Source organism: Phodopus roborovskii, unplaced genomic scaffold, assembly GCF_943737965.1.
Source record: "Phodopus roborovskii unplaced genomic scaffold, PHOROB, whole genome shotgun sequence".
NCBI classification, from domain to species: Eukaryota; Metazoa; Chordata; class Mammalia; order Rodentia; family Cricetidae; genus Phodopus; species Phodopus roborovskii.
In genome coordinates this window covers 14550186-14567332 of record NW_026126418.1, presented here as the reverse complement: position 1 = coordinate 14567332, position 17147 = coordinate 14550186, and the positions used below count along the sequence as shown (strand labels likewise).

Sequence of the window (17147 nt, the reverse complement as noted above, 5' to 3'; positions counted from 1 at the left end):
CCTGTAGTCCTCATATTCACCCTGCTCTTATCTGCACAGGTACCTGCAGAGTCAGTTTGACTTAGCCTTGGAGGAGGCTGGCACCTTACCAACACATCCCCTGAAGCCCAGGAAACAATCCATTCTGGTGACAGAACATATGATAGTTTGGAGGGGTAAAGACCAAAGCAATGAAAGAGCTAACACCAAGCTCAGATCTGGACAAAGTCAATGGTACTTATAGGCCTGGGTCAGACATCTTGTACACATGTATTCACATCAGTATCTTATATGAGCACCAGAGAGCTCCCCTGAGCTGTGAAAATCTCAGGAGATCTCTATGCACCTAGGCACAACATGTTAGCCAAGGCAAGAGACAGGCCCCCAAGACTGCAGCAATGCCAGTCAGCCTCAGTGCTCCACTCAAAGGACCTGCCTCGACTCCACTCCTGAGAGTTCTACGTGTGCAAAACATTTCCAAGTTTCCATTCTAGCAAGAGTCTGAGATTGGCGTCCAAAAGCAACCAGCTTAATGGTCAGCAGGACACAGAATGGAGGTAGCTCCTAGCCACCTAGATATATCTGGAAGGCAGAAATCCCATTTATGTGTTCTCTCAAGAATCACTGGGCTCACACACACATTAACAGTGCCATCTCCCTTTCCCCTTTTCGTTTCTGGACAGCTGGACAGAAATGCTAGAGGAAAATTTGGTAAATGAGTAATAAGTCACCTTCAAGGTCTGTTGAATCAAAACAGTAATGTCTAGAATGGGTCTAAACATTTCAAACTATTTGTGTCCATTTCCCTTTGCACGCCCCACCACCCCACCTCCTGAAGTGCTCTACCCAAGAGCCAGCATTTAGGAAGAACACCCTCAGTCTTGATACAGATCACAAAGTATTTTCAACATCAGATCAAAATGTGTTGAGCATCTTGCATTGGGTTGTTTTAAAACTTGGCTTTTGAAATGAGATACATATGGCAACTGTGGGTGAATCACAGCCATCCAGTCCCCTGACAAGACATGTTTACATGACAGAACTTTCAAGAGAAAGTTAACTTCATCCCGCTAAGACTCTCACCCCTATCACCCCTAATTAGGTCCCTTCGCTTTAAAGTGACAATGCTCAATGGCTTGGCCCACTCTCAGGATTCTGTTGTCCTCATTCTTTATGAAGTTATTGTCCTGGTCATATGGCTGAGGACCCCAAGGTTTCTAGGAACCATCTCCTCCCTGTGGCTGCAAGAGGGTCTCACTGCTTTGTTGGGATAACAGAGCAGAGTTGGAAATGCCTGGCCCAGGCTGTCCTGTAGCAACAGAGTTCACTGCTGTCTGATTAGACTTAGGCACCCTAGAAGTAACTGGAAGGTGACAGTGGTGGCAGGGCAAGGGTTCTAAACTGAATCTTTCCAGAAGATAACACATTGTTTTCAGTCCTGTCTCCTTACTGGCCGTAGGTACTGGACAGATAAGCATGGGGAGACAATTCTCAGGCCTCACCCAGTGGGTCTTATCAAGTGTACCATATTTTCTAGCTGGGCCAGGAAATGACTATGGGTTCCGACTTAAGAAATAAAATGGACCATGGAGGCGTCCACTTTGTTTAGTAGGATCGACAGAGGCCAGGCTAGGCCAACATAGCTTTCCAGAAGAGAGGAAGTTACCCAGGGAGACAGAAATAGTAAGATTGGCTGAAAAGAGCCTGGCTCTATGATGTCACTGGATTAGGTCTCTGGTACCCACTATCCAGGTGGTCATCCAGCCTCCATAAAACACTGTTCTTATGTGCTAAGGGCTCTGTCAAGGCTTCCCTTTGGGGATGGCACATGTATTTCCTCTTCCTATTGAAAATTCTGGCTTCTTGGTCCCCACTGCCATCAAGACATCAAAGCAGAAAGCATTGACCAAACTGACCACTGTCCCTTGGGCCTTGTTTCTGGCCCCAAGACCAGAAGTAGAGGTTAACCAGTCACACAGATCTTGGGAGTCAGAGGACATCCAGGCCAGTTGCACAGTGTCTCTTGTATCTCCTGCAAATTGCTATCTTGATTTCCAAGGTTATACATTTTGGCCAGAATTTAGAGAATGGTCTAGATTCCAAGGCCAAATGTAGCTAAGAACTATCCAGAAAAGATATTATAGGTTGCAGTTTGGGTGTTCCTGCTTCAAGGAAGCTTTCTCTGTAATTGGAGATAAGCCAGGCTGATGACAAGTGAGAAGACTGCTCTGTGGTGAGCACACTCCTGATGTGCCTGAAGCCAGAGGAACCCATTCTTGATCCTCTGGGAACTCTTGGGCCTTGGCAGGCAGGGCCCTGCCCTTCACAGACAACTACCAAGATCGGTGGTGTGTCTCATTCAGGATGGCCCCTACTAGACAGCCAGGAGCCTCTCAAGTCTCTATCCAGAAATTATTCCTCTCCCTGGAAACCCTAAGGTTAAATTCACTGAATACTATGTCACTTTTGATGTGCAGGAAATGAAGTACAGCTGATCTAGCATCCATGGATGCTTAGCTGCCATTAGCCTACAAGTACCTGTCTTTCCTTTGGAGGGCCAAGCATGGGTTTGGGCATGCCCCAGGAAGCTTATAGAATCCAGAAATGCAAGGGTCACAGAGCCCTTTTCCCCATACACTTTCCCTTAAACATCTAATCCCTGCTCTGGGGGCTTGTAGGTTTCCTTGGGATGTGAAGAAAGAAAATACACACCAAAAAGAAAAAAAAAAAAAAAAAGATTCTGGAGCCTGGCTGTGTTCAAAGTGTGACATCCATTTTGTTTTATTGCCATCTTAACAAAAATATTTGAGAGGGCTATCTTGGGTTCCAACACGGGTAGGCAGGGCAACTCCAGGCACTGGGCTACTACTGTACAAGACAATGTTCAGTTTGAGGAGGCAGAAACCCCCAAAGAACCACAAATTGGGGCGATGGAGCCCAGGGCCCAGGGACACGGCAGGTGCCATCTGTCCGTTTGCCTCACTTAGGACAAAGTATGGTGTGTATTTATCAACAGCTCTAGCAACAGCCTCTGCAGGCACTGGGTCCAGTATCACTTAGTCTCTTAGGGGGATGGGGAAGGGTGCAAAAGATCTGCTGGGATCAGCCTCAGGCCAAGGAGCAGGAGCAAGGACAAAGCTGCATCTACATCAGAGCTAAGCTTTCAGCTTGGTCTCCCTCCTAACTGTAAGAACCCAGCTCTCTGACTATGTCCCCTAAACAAAACACAAAGCTAGAAGTGTGTATGGCTAAGTGACTACACAGCCCAAGCAAGCAGAGGCAAGGCATGCTGGGAGGTGGGCTGGACACAGCCTTATTGGGTTTGGCCTTATTAGGAGCCGGTGAGTGGGCAGTCTGCCTGCTGGCTCCAGAGGCCTGGGCTCTGAATCTCCCCACCACTGGCTGTGAGAATTGGAGCCATGGCAGGCTAGTAGACTCATCTATCTCCATGCTGGTTTTGTTCCCTCTTTCAAGTGCAGAAGCTGAGGCAGAGGCAGAGCATCTATTAGCACTCTAGAACTGGCCTCTCAAATGGCCCTGTCATTTTTGACCCCTGAGATGCATGACAATGATTGGAATGACCAGCATTCAGCGATTTTAAGACTGACTTGGCTGCCTCCTCACTGATTGGGGAGCCCCCTGAGATGGCCTGCCATGTACAGGCTTGGGGAAAAGCTTACAGTGCACTAAAAATGCAAGATCATCTCCTTCCCCTCATCAGCACGCCCCACTCTCCTTCCCTCCACAAAAGGCAAGCACAGCAGCTGAGCAGCAGCAGGGCAAGCACAGGGCCAAGGCCAGGCCCCACCCACCCGGCTCAGCTAGCTCCACCCACACACGGGCTGAACCACCTGGGAAAGTGCAGAATCCAGACCTGGGAGGTCAGCTCTGCTGTAGCCCTGAGTTGGAAGCAAGATTCTTTGGGATGCTGCCCCCTGCCCCAGCATGGCCTGCTCCACAGGATACAGGTCGTGAGGAGAGCAACCCTCTAGGCCAAGCAAGCATCAAGCAGGTAGCTTCTCTTGTATCTTGAGTATCTTCCTGAGTTAAGGGGGTGGACCCGTACACGGCTCTGTTGCTCTGTTACAGCACAGGAAGCTGGACTGCACCAGGTGAGGAGGTCACTATGCCCAGGATCATCAGTCTTGTTTCTGGACCCAAGAGACTCCCCCATCTTAAAGCCAGACACCACCGCCAGAGCTCCTCCTCGTACAAACTGGCCAGGTTAGAAATTGTGCTTTCTCTTCCGAGACCTGGTAGTCCGTGTGGGGGTTGGTTCTGGGGGATCTGCTGTAGGGCCCAGCAGGGGTGCCTGAGCCTGGGAAGTGGAGTCCATGGGGGTTGCCCTTTCTGGCCCCCGCGGAGATGCCTGGACTGCATCCCGGATCTCAATCAGCGCCTGACACATCTCACCAACTCGGCTGTTCAGCTCAGTCATAGCCTGGCTGATGACATGCATGCTGTCGGCCATGTCCTGGTGCACAGTCACCAGCTCCTGGCACAACTGCTGGAACATTTCCATCTGTTGGGCATGGGTATGGAGGAGATGCCAGTCCACGCCCATGGTGGGTGAGTTGGGATGAAACTCTGGGGTCCTGCAGACCTGGGCCTGGGGTGAGGGATGGGGCAGGACCTCTGGCTTAGAGCCCAACATCTGGGTCTGGTTTGAGGAAGAAGATGAACAGAGCAGCGTGGGCCTGGCCAGGTAGGCCTCTTCTTCTGGAGGATGTAGTAGGGGCATCTGAAGAGGCTGCTGTGAGGGCCCAGGAGCCTCCTCATCTTCATCATCTTGGGGCATACAAGGAGAGAAGGACAAATGATTACAACAGGGAGGCTAGGGCAGCCCGGGTCATGGGCCCACCTCTGAAACCTCTCTACTGCACACCCCTGCCACTCCTCAGCCTACACTGGCACCACCCATGGAGAAATGCCAGCTCCTAAGTCTCTGGGGTGTGTGGGCCAGGCACCAAGAGAAGGGTGAGCGTGAGCTGGTTCCCTTCTTCCCCCAGAAGCAGCTACATTCCAGGGAAGGAGTCCAGTCCAAGGACCCCGAGGCCCCATCGCAATGTCAGACACACCACTCCAAAGTCTCATGACCTTGACGGTGTCATTGCAACCCTACTGTTCACTTCATTCAAAGGAACAATAGCAACTGCTCTGCTGAACCCCTGGGGCCCCTGGCTGGGCAGTTAGTTGGGCTATGACATCCTAGACTTTACAGTGCATTGAGGAGCTGAAAGTACTACCCTTAGTTCTAAGCCACTCTCTGCGCCCCAGCCTCCACAAGGGAGGCTTTCAAAGTTGCCTGGGGCCACTTTGTGGCCTTGCTAGAATCCTAACCTGAAGATCACTGCTGGGTGATGCCACATGGCTGTAGATGGACTGATACAGGAATCAGTGGGATTATGTGGGACAACTCTGCTGTCCCCCAAGGTAGGCTGCCAGGCCAGGCACATTATGACCTACCCATGAGTGCCTGTAAGGCCGATTGCTATACCACCTTGATAAGAGCTATAGGGAAGGGCCCTAGACCCTGATTTTAGATGTCTCTACTTTCAGGTAGCCATGGTATGGGTAGATTCCCAAAGCAAAAATAAAAACTATGACAGACTCATCTTGCTGTAAAGGACAGCCTCCCTGCCTGTGGTGTGGGGCTAATAGTCAGAGTTACCTCCCAAGAAGTTACTCCATTATGTGGCTTCCTCCTTCCTAAGTTCCCTGGGATCTCATGGGGCTGGCACAGTGAGAGCCTAGTGCTTCCTGAGTATGCTCAGTAAGCAGATGGCAGAAAGGGTGGGAAGGAGCACTCTGAGCTGCTGTTACCCCCCTTCCAAGCCCTCAGCCTGAAACTGGTGACTATTGCTAGACATAGGGTGTGTGGGGGTGTCTACCCAGGTTACCTCTGCTAACCTCATCATCTTTGATCTCTAGGAGATGGAGGGGTGAGCAGGGCAGGATTCAGGAAACGCTTTTCTGGATGTTGCACCCCCGTGCCCCAGACCTGGGCTGAAGTCTGGTTCTGAAGTCTCAGGGGCACCTCCATTTTCTGCAAGACTGTTTTCCTCTGCTGGCTAACAAGGAAGTCCGCCTCATCATGAACACTCTTTTCTACTCCTGAGGCTCTGTGAGTGGGCCACCTGTCAGAGGCCTCAGCCAAACAGGAAATAAGCAGATCTCCATGGCAAGGGGCCAGGGAGGAAGGCTACTCTGTGAGCCACCTTCCTGCTGGCTGAGTGCTGGTCTCCACAGCCTCCTTGGCTTCTCCAGCCCTACTCACGCCTCCAGTGAGAACAGCAGATGAGAGTGGGTGAGGGAGGGCTAAGAGGTGGGTGGGAAGGGGTGGAATTCTTCAGGGAGGGATTCCAATGGCTCCCCCTTCTGGTGAACTAGAAAGGCTGTCCTGAAGTCCCCGGGGAAGCAAGAAGGTGGGCCAACAGGGAAACAGAAGGGATGGACCAGGGCAGACAGAAGCAAGCAGGGTGGGAGCCTAGCCAGTCTCCACGGAGCACTTAGAGGCATGGGCTGAAGAAAGGTAGATCAAAGGCAGATGATTGGAGTGCAGAGGACAAGGCAGACAAAGTGACCAGGCAACCACGGAGGAAGGTCTTTCCCTGGCCCACCCCTGCAACTTGGCTGCTGTGGTGATGCCCCTCCCCCGGCCGGCTATGCTGGGGCTTCCCTGGCTTCTGCAGTTCCTGGAACGTGCCAAGCGCCTTCCTGATGTGGGCCTTGTACATGCTGTTCCCAGCCTGCTCGCCTTCCCCTCCCCTCCTCTGTGCCTTGCACCAGGCCTGGTTAACTCTTCCTCACCCTTCAAACGCCTTCCTCAGTCAGGCTTAGCCTGATCCTTTTTACAGCTTCAGCACCTCCTGTCATGTGGTTTGCAGACCCAAAACAGATTGAAAACACTGGGCCCCACTGGCTGCAGAATAGCAGACCCCATGTGGGCCCTGGGTATCACACAGTCTTAGGCTGACAACCTGGGATGTCCTGGACTGGGTCAGCCCTTATCCTCCCTCTAAGGATGAGCAATAATCTAGTTCAAGCAGGCATGTCTAAACTTTTGACACTGCAACACCTATAAAGCTCCTGCTCAAGGCACAAATAAATAAACAAATAAATAGCGTGTAATGTTTTAAGTAAACTTATGCTTTAGGTCAGGCCACATTCATAGCTATGTGCATGCAGCCCTCAGGCCCGAAGTTGGACACATCTGAAGCTTTTTAGTCCTGAAAGTGTCTGTGTAGGTTTTAGATGCAGCTCTGTCCTTTCTGCTCCCAAGCCAGCTTCTAGCACAGAATGGATACAAGAAGTGGAGACAGCACACAAGTAGGATGTAGGCGTGGCAAGAGTTGGGGAGATGGGGGTGGGGGAGCTAGAAAGGGAAGGGGTGCACATGAGGAAGCAAGTCCCCACACTCAGGCCATGGACAGGCAGTGATACTCACAGCTGGTAGGAGGGCTGTCGATACCATCCAATTCTGCCCTGGGGAAGCTGTGCCCAGCCTGGGCAGTAAGCAGTGCTGACTTGATGGCCCTCTCGTGGGCAGTGAGCATGATGGGATGGGTGTGGCCCCCGATCCCTGGGCCCGACAGTGACTGCTGCATGAAGGCCAGCTTGTCCTTGGTCCTGCGCTTCATGTCATCCCATCTGTGCTTAATGTCCTTGATGGAGCGGGGGACCTGGCTGGCAGAGGTGACTTTCCGAGCTATGCCTTCCCAAATCTTGTCCCTGTCGGCATGGGACGGTCGCATGGTCTCTCTCCCAAAGAGAACTGCTTCATGACGGGTCACCTCTGTGACCAGAATGTCCAGCTCCTCCTTGGAGAATTTAGGCTTCCTCTTACGTTCCGCCAGGGGCAGCATGTTCCTTGGGTTGAATATCCCACAAAGCATAATTGGGTAAATGACCATCAGTGAGGGTGGTCCTCCTTCCTAATCACAGGCCCCATTTGGGAAGCCGGGAAACACTTGCGGCCACCTAGGATCCACTACACCCTCCTCTTACAGTAATGCCTCTCCCTCCCTCCTCCTCGGAGGGAAGGCAGGAAGAAGAGGCAGAAGGAATCCATAGAGCCACCATACCTCTCATCTGCCTTGAGCACCAGTTCATTCAAGTTCATTCGAACTTTGCTGCCTCATTCTCCCCATCCAGAGTAGGGATGCCAACCACAGTAGTTTCTGAGGGTTCCATCTACACATAAGAGCCTTAACAACTTAAGGGGCTAGAGAAAAGGCTCAGTAGTTAACATTGACAGTGGATTAGAGTTCATATCCCAGCTACTACATCAGGAGTTCACAAATGCCTGTCATTCAAGCTCCAAAGGGCCCCCTTTTGGCCTTTATAGGGATCTGCACACATGTGCACACACACACACCCACACACACATATAAATATAAAAATTTTGAAAATAAAAAAAAAATAGCACTACAGTGGTCCGCAGGGGCATATGGCATTGGCTGCTAGTGTCCATCATGTTGCAATCACATTAAACTTATTCTGTCACTTGTGGCTCATTTCCCTTTCCCAGTGTCCCTCATGTCCCCATGTCTCTGTGTATGTGCAGGGGAAAACAAGCTCTTCTCAGGGGCCACCAGTGGCTCCTCATGGGTGGCTGCTGTGGCATTCCGGTTAAGATGTGAGGCTCCCATGAACATCCACCAAGAGACATGTTACCCTTGGAAGGACACTAGGATAGCTTCAATTTTGCTGAGGCTTTTAAACATACCTTGCAACTATTCTGGCTTTGGAACCCAATCTTTTCTATCTAACTTTCACTATAGCTTTGCAAGTTCCACCCTGGAGGGGCCAGGGTGCTGAGGGGAACTCGGATCTCAACCCATACCTATGGATGCGTCCAAAACCACAGCAGGAGATCAGCAGTCCTCAGTTCCTCCAGCCTTCTTTCTCTCCTCCCAGCCAATAGAATGTAAGCAGATAAAGGAAAGCTGAGGATATGGGTACCCAGCTCAGGACAAGGCATTGCACTCAGACAGACTTGAGGCCATTCTTGGGGACCACAGGGCCTCTGTAAAACTAGGGTGAACCCTGCAGGGCCCTAGTTATGCCCCTGTGGGCACTAACAGAGTCTGTTAGGAGATGAGGAGATTACGATACAATGTGGAATGTCCAATAACACGCTTACCTTTTACCCCAGTGCAAACCAGGAGCACCCATGCATGAAGCTCTCTGCCCATCTAGAATGTTTGAAAGCGTGTCTCAAGTGCCCCCCGAAAGCACAAAATAGCCCTTGGTTGAGAATTACTGCAGGCAAAGCACCTAACATAGAGCTTGTATAGGTTAACACTCAAAACATGAATACCTATCCCTTGCCTGGCCCATCACTAACTTCTTAAGTTATCTATCCATTACATCATCCCCAAGCCCCTGGTCTGTGATAGCACAACTAAGAGTGTCTGAAATTAACAAGAGCTACCAAAAGAAAAGCCACACCCAAACACAACCACTGGATCCTGGAACCTTTCCAAACCAGGACATATCAGCCAAGACCACCAAGAAACCACTTGGAGTCTGGACAGGCTAGGGACGTCAGGGCAGAGTCATGTTAACAAGGTGGGAGAAGCAGACTCCAGCCCACTGCACCCGTCCAGAGTCACAAGAAGCCGTTCTCTGCCTGGTCCCTTGTGTGTTAGTAGAAAGCACCCTGGTTTGCAGGCCGAGAACCCTGGCTTGTAGGTCCAGAGACACGGGGCCACAGCCCTCATTTTGCCATGGATGACATAAACTTGACAAAACTCTTCCCTGCTCTGGTCTCAGTTCATCCCCGGGCATGGCCACCAGCACAGAGCAATGGCTGTCAGCTTGAGTGGCCACATCAGACTCGCTATAAAGAGCTTGCAAAATTGTGATGTCCCAGATCCATCCTCAATCAAGTTACATCAGCAGCCCTGGAGTGCTAAACAATGGCTTAGTTGGTTGAGATGAGGCAATGTCTTCTAAGGGGCAGTGGGAAAGCAAAGGCTCAGAAATGGGAGGAAACATGGGACAGGACAGCTCTCTTGGCCATAGGTCCTGGAGCCCTGCAAGTGACAGTGTAAAAGCCTGACACCAGGCTGCAACAGACACGCTCTTTCAGCTGGCCTGGACCTGACTGTGCTGACTCGGGTCTGGTTTGTGCTGTCCATTAGCAGAATCTCTGCGAGGCTTGTGCCCACTTGCTCCAGGTGCTCTCAACAAAGCTCTGGCTCCTCTGAAGGCTCATGACAAAGACTCATTCCTGTTCCATCTGGACCCTCACAGCACAAGCCTGTGCTTCTCTGTCACTTATGCAGTGGCAGGTGTGAGCCTTGTAGGGATGCGGAGGGCAGTGTTGGGCAAGGCTCCACTGGCCTACTCTCAACTGCCCAACCTATATGGGAGCAGAAGCAGTGTTCAGCATAAGGGATACAAGACACTGCCAGGCTGACCTGAACCTTTGGGCAAAGGGAGAAGGAGGTGGCTAAGAGTGTCAAGCCAACTTCCTGTGCCACTTTTCAGGGATAGCTGACCAGCATGCATAGGAGGAGGCGATGTGTGGGTGCTGATCTGCACCTGTTCAGGGGCAGTGGGAACAGCTGCATCCTCCATAAGAGGATGAACCTAAACTGCCTTGCAAGCCAGCTGCAGCTCTAAGGACATACAGGTGGCAGTGACCAAGAGGGACACAGGGGACCTCCTCATGACCCTTTACTTCGAACCAGCTCCTCCTCATGTGCTCAGACTCCCTGAGACATCCCTGGCTGTCCCCACCTCTTGTACCCCATCAGTCCCCAAGGGTCACCCATCTGAGACTCTCAGAACTACACAGTAGTAACAAGGACTTCCGACCCATGATGTGGCTGAACCCCTGGGTCTGGGAAGGCTTCCTTTTTCTCCTAACCAGTTCTAAATTCCCTGTCACCACCTCTAGGTCTCAGAGACCACCAACTGGTACTGAGGCCAGACTGTCCCTTCTCCTAACACATACCCACTAGTAGGACCCACACATAGCACACAGGCCAGCTCTGATCCCAACTCAGTGTGGCCACCTGAGGAATGACCCTTGTTAAATTTTCTGCTCTTTCTGTCTAGACTTTTAGGACCCTTCTGATATAAACTTATGGGCCACAGCCTGGGGCTAGAATAGAACCACTCTTGTCAGCAGTCAAGCCTAGTGTGAGCCCTATGGGAAAGGGAACTGGAGGTGTCAGGAGCCTCCAGGCCCATACAACCATGGGATGGCTTCTAGATCTTCCCTGAGGTCTTCCCTGAGTGATGCCACCCACACAGCAGGAAGCTGCCTTGGGAAAATGCCTCTGGTCCATCCTAGGTCTGGGGACATTCTCCTCTGCGATGGAATCCTGGGGGAGGGCAGGGCAGTCCTCTCAAACCCTGCCAGCAGCAGTTCTGGAGCAGCCTGGAGAGCTCTGGGAGCCTGGAAGCCGAGACACTCCCTCAGCTCATCCCAGAGGCAAGGCAGGTGAGGCCCACTGGAGCCAGCAGGGATGGGACTCACCTCATCCAGTTGGCCTTGGTCTCATCTGACCCATCTATGGATTTGTAGCGGTTGTTCTTGTCCACAATCTGGAAAACAGAAAGACTGTCTAGAATGGGCCGTTAGGGAAGATGCTCTCTCTCACATGCCTGGGCTCCTTGTCACTAAGGTCAGGGCCTAGTTCTATCCTCAGCCTCACCTCTTCCCCTGTCCTCCTATACTGTCCCCACTATCACCCCAACTGGGCTTAAGAATCCTGGTTATCTTCTCTTCACCCACTTCCATCCTCTTAGAGACCCCAGAGAAGACCTGAGGGGAAAGGGCCACAGCCCTCTCACCTGTAATGAAATCCTGGGCAACACGGCCCAGGAGCACTACTCCCCACAAAAGACTAACACAGCCCTTCTCTCTCTTCAGTGTCTGCGGGGTGGGGTTGTATTCAAACATCTACAGTCTACAATCATTCTGCGTATCAAGATCTCTTGAGGCCTGGGATTCTAGGCTGTCTCTGACTTTCCTTTTGGAGGGCAGGGGCCATTAAAAGACATTTCTAATATAGATTTGAAGCTTGAAGGTTAAGACAGAAAGAAAGGCACTCAGAAAGGAAGATACGCCTGAGAGCATGGGTATTGGCCTCTCTAATAATGTTTCTGGTTCTTTCTTGACCCAAGTTATAAGCAACCTACTGTTAGTCCACTATGGATCTTCTACAGTCCGTGATCTTTCCCTTTGCTCAGTACTTGCTACTGTTCTGTATTGCGTTTTTTGTTTTGATTTGTTTGAAACAGAGATTATAAAATTCTTTTATGTTTTTTAGTACAACCTTTCATTTTCTCCAAACTCTCCTGATAGAATTTCTTTAAATAAACATAGACTAGCTCACTCAATCCTCTATGTTTTTTTAACTACCTCTTCATGTGTGTCAAGAAAAAATTCTCAGAACTCTATCCCAATTCACTAATCGTCTCTCTGACCCTATTCCAGTTTCTTCCATCTCTCAGAGTTTTCCCTTCTTAAGCCACTTGAGCTTTTGAAGTTTGGTTTTCATTTTGATTTGTAACATTTTTGGGCCAGAGCTGATTTTGAACTCTCAAACCTCCTACTCAGCCTCCTGAGTACTGGAATCACAGGCATTCACCACCATGCCCAGTTTGTTCACTTCCATTTTAATGAGTATCTTTTGTTTAACAAATATGTTTTACTTTCAATATCTTTTGATATTCTTTTGAAGATCTGTCCTTTTTTTATTGTCTCTTTGGATTTCACAGTGACATGTTCCTTCTTTCTTGTTTCCACAGCTTAGATGAGGTATAATTAACATATAACACAAAATTTCCTAATTGTGGAAAAATATGCTAGGTCAGGGCCAGTTCCCTGAGGATGTGGTGAAGCAGAGTGACCTCACAAGCCCCTTGGCACCAGAGTTCACACTCTACCCATTGTCCTCAAAACAGAAGGCCAAGTGTTTGCCAACTGAAATCAGACCATGTTGCTCTCCATCTCAAGGTTTCCCCCACTGAGCTTCTGATGACATTCGCATTTATGGTTATTACCGTTCAGGCCTGTGCACCTGAGTCCTGCCCACCTGTCTGACTGCCCTTGGCCTGTTATGGTTTCAACATAAAGTGTGCATGCACATCAGGCTCCTGTGCTGGGCACATGGTCTCTGGCTGGTGATGCTATTTTAGGAGGTAATGAGAACTTCAGGAGGAAGATGTACTTGGAGAGTGCTGTGAATGATATGCCAGGTTTTCCCTTCCTTGCTAGCCACTTCCTGTCTACCATGAGGAGAACATCCTCCTCCTCAGGCTCCCACTGCCAAGTTCTGCCTCACCACAGGCCCAGGATTAATGGAGGAAAAAAAAAAACAAAAACAAAACAAAAACTATGGACTGGAACCTTCAAGACTGTGAGCCCAAATAAACTCTCCTTTGTTTAGCTGTTCATGACTGGTATTTTGTCACTCTGTCCCTCACTTTGCTGCAGCCTGTTCTGAGGGGCAGTCAGCCCAGCTTTCGCCTATGCCCAGAACCTCTTTTCCATACTCTTACAAGAATGACACTCATGGAGTATTTCAAACATTCAGAAATGATAAGAGGATAATATAGCTGATAGCAAGGACCAACAGAATGCACACTAATCATGTTCATCTCAGATCTTTCCCTTCGCTTCGGAAACATCTGGAGCTGGGATAGAAAGATGACTCTGAGTTAGGTCCCCATATCACATATGGAGATAGGGAAGAACCAGCTCCTGAGAGCTGTCCTCTGACCAAATGCCTGCATTCATGCACACACACAGGCATGCACACATACAAACATGAACGCATACATATATGTACACACATGCATGCACACACACACATACAACCCACACACCAAATAAATAAAAATTATAGATCTCAAGTAAAGACCACGTTTGCCTCCAACTCCCTTCCTCATATCCAGCCTCCTGAAGCTGGCAGGGACCCCTCTCCCCATTTTTGCCACACACATGTTCCTCTTCTAAGAACATCATACAACACTGGTTTGCAAACATCTGGAAAATGCAATAGTCTAGTCTGGAATGTTTCCTTCAGGCTCGTGGTTTGATGGTGTGGCCCCCTGCTGGTGGCATTATTTTAAAAGATGTGAAGACTTTAGGAGGCCGGGTCTGGCTGGCAGACTCTGGTTCCCTCACTCTGACCCCTTACTCTACTTTATATGGGAGGCATCTTCATCACATGCTCCCACCACCACCAACTCTGGCAGCCCCTTCCTACTAGGGTGGTCTGAAATCCCCCTGAAACCCTGAGCTAAAATAAGCACTTCTTCCTTTCCTCTTTTCTGTTGGGTATTGGTTACAGTAACTAATGCTAGAAGCAGTAATAATGGCAAGAATTCTCCTCACTGTGCTGTGATACCTGCTCCCCTGTGACCTGTGAGTCTTAGACTATGTCACCCTTCCTTCCTGATCTGAGTAGACTCTCTCCTGCCACAGCCCTGGTCCCCCCATACCTCCCACCCCAACCCGCATTAGCTCCATGGTATCCCTTTACTCTTTTCAAGACCCTAGTAACAAAAATCATTTCTGTTGATGGTATGTCCGTAAGTCTGAAAGTTTTGACTCTGACGAGGGAGAGGAACCCTCCCCAGGTCTAAGGAATGGAGACAAAGCCCAGAGTACTGCCATCCCCAGCAGCAGCCCTGTGCCCTTACTTAGAGAACATACATGGTAGAACCCTGGTGAATGGTGGAACAAAGAATCTTTTAAGTAAAAAGCAAGTTAAGACAAAAACAAACAAACAAACAAACAAAAACAACAACAAAAAAAAACTGATGATGTTGATACGTTAATAATGAGTAGGTTCACTGAGTCAGCCTTCACTAACCAGGCCAGCTGTTAGCTTAATGGACTTCCCTAAACCAGCTGTGAGACACAGCCATTAAAACTCACAACACATTTGTAAAAAGTGACACTCAGAATTTACCACTACCCAGCATTTGACTGTTACCTGTGTGGCTACTGCCTGGACCTGGATGCCCTCCCACCACCACATACACACTGCACCCTGCCTTCGCCAAGCCCTTGGGTTAGTAACTTAGTCCTCAGCTCAGCTTTAAGAGGTGGGACTTGGTAGGAGGTCTTAGGTCCTGAACACAAGTCATATAAGGTGCTTATGGGACTCCTCTTAGGGGCGGATGGCTTCACAGCCTGCTTCCCCATGCCTCCCAGTAAGCTGCAAAGCAAAACAGTCAAGTGGTTAGGGATTTAAACAACTGAAACTAGGAGCCCAGTTCTCAACCCACACATTATGTTATAGCAACGGACACTGGGAACACAACACTACAGTGGATTCCTTAGCTAACACATGCATGCATGGGAATGGGTTCCATTCTCAGTACTACACACTCATACACTTGGAGGTTGCTGGAGTAATCAAAACTAGCTGGCACATACTCTCTGAGCAATGAAGTACCACATTCAAGGCATCCTTCCCAATGCAGTATTTAGGGAATCCAGGTGGAAAGATGAGCTGGGAGCAAGGCAGGTCAGAAGCTTTGTCACTAGGGAAACCAGTATGCAGCCCCACCATCATCAGTAGCTGGTCACACACCAGCACACAGCCATGGCTGTGCTTACAGGTTCAGAGCACCTGGGCGGCACTCTGAAAGCATTCAACTTGCTTTACCGCTAGAGGAAGAGAGAGATGTGAGGGTGTTTCTCCTCCTTTGTCTGTGCATGAGCCTTAACTAGCCATTGTGCTTTAACAATCTCAGACACAGGACTCTGGGAAGGTGACCCAGTTGGCAAAGTGCTTGTTGTTCAGACATGAAGACTTGAGTTCAATCTTCAGAATACAAATAAAAAATCGGGGCATAGTGATGTTACCTTGCAGTCCTGACACTGGGGAGATGGACACAGGAGTATCTCTGGGGCTTGCTGGCCAGCCAGTCTAGCCAATCCACAAGCCTCAGGACAGTGACAAACCTTGTTTCAAAAGTAAACAAACAAAAAATAAAGTGGACCTCTGAGAAATGACACCTAAGGTTGAATACTGGCCTCTACACACGTGAACACATGTACCTGCATAACACATGGACAAGTACCAACACACACACACAGTTCAAGAAAAAAAGGCCAGACATGCTGCAGCTCAGGCTTCTTCCTCTCCAGAGGGCAGATGTCCTAGCATACAGGAACCTCCATGGAGTGGCACAGAGTCTGGTCCTTGTACCAATACTGTACACTTATGTTGTAGCTCCCAACGGGCCGAAATTTCAGCTCAGTTTAGGAGCTGCATGTGTGGCCTTGAGCAGATCTTGATTTTCTCTGTAAAACCAGTGAGAATCAACCCTGCAGCCTTGCAGCCTTGCAGCCTTGACCACAGCAGAGGTTAGCTGTGGCTATCAGCATCGTGACTGTGACTGCCATTGAGGAAAGGCAGGCTAAATGGTTCTTGTTGTTAATTCAACAAGGAATTAACGACAAGGGGGTGGTATCTGCCAGTCAACACCTGAGGGGTACTAATTACCTTTCTAGCTGGGCTGGGGCTGACAAGGAAGCTGCCTGAAGCCTCCAAGGCTGATTCAGGCCTCAAGGTTTTCTGCGGGAATGTTCCTTGGCTTAGCTTTACTACAGTTCAGGATTTTCATGATTCAAGCTCTCAATCATTCAGTAAATGCCATCAGGGGAACAGCTAGAGTGACAAACTCTAGGGACAAAGTGGTAAAAACAGTTGTCTTAATCACTGTTCTACTGATATGAAGAGCTACCATGACAAAGGCAATTCTTATAAAAGAAAGCATTTAATTGGGGGCTTACAGTTTCAGAGGTTTTGTCTGTTATCACCAATGGTAGGGAAACATGGTGGGATGCAGACAGGTGCTAGAGCAGTAGCCAAGCGCTACTTCCTGATCCATATGGAGAGAGAGGGAAAGAGAGGGACTGGGCTTGGCATGGGCTTTTGAAGTTTTAAAGCCCACCCCATTCCTCCAACAAGACATACTTCCTAATCATTCTAGTCCTTTCAAATAGTGCCACTCCTGGGTGACAAGCATTCAAATGTAAGAGCCTATGGGGACCATTCTCTTTCAAACCACCTCATTCCACTCCCTAGCTCCCATATGTTTTGTAGCCTCATCATAATGCAGAAATGCATTCAGTCCAACTTCAGAAGTCCCTATAGTCTATCCATCTCAACACTATTTAAAAC

The 17147-nt window shown here is 49.5% G+C and overlaps 1 protein-coding gene across 5 annotated transcripts in view; it reads right to left on the bottom strand.

Annotated features, from left to right (window-relative positions):
* The window catches only part of Prdm11 (PR/SET domain 11), a 74571-nt gene that overhangs the window by 10469 nt on the left and 46955 nt on the right, over positions 1-17147 (bottom strand). For all 5 annotated transcript variants that reach the window (XM_051184128.1, XM_051184132.1, XM_051184131.1 and 2 more), the window contains exon 5: positions 11474-11541. In XM_051184128.1, the coding sequence (XP_051040085.1) occupies positions 11474-11541 (68 nt within the window). The remainder of the gene's footprint in view (positions 1-11473; positions 11542-17147) is intronic.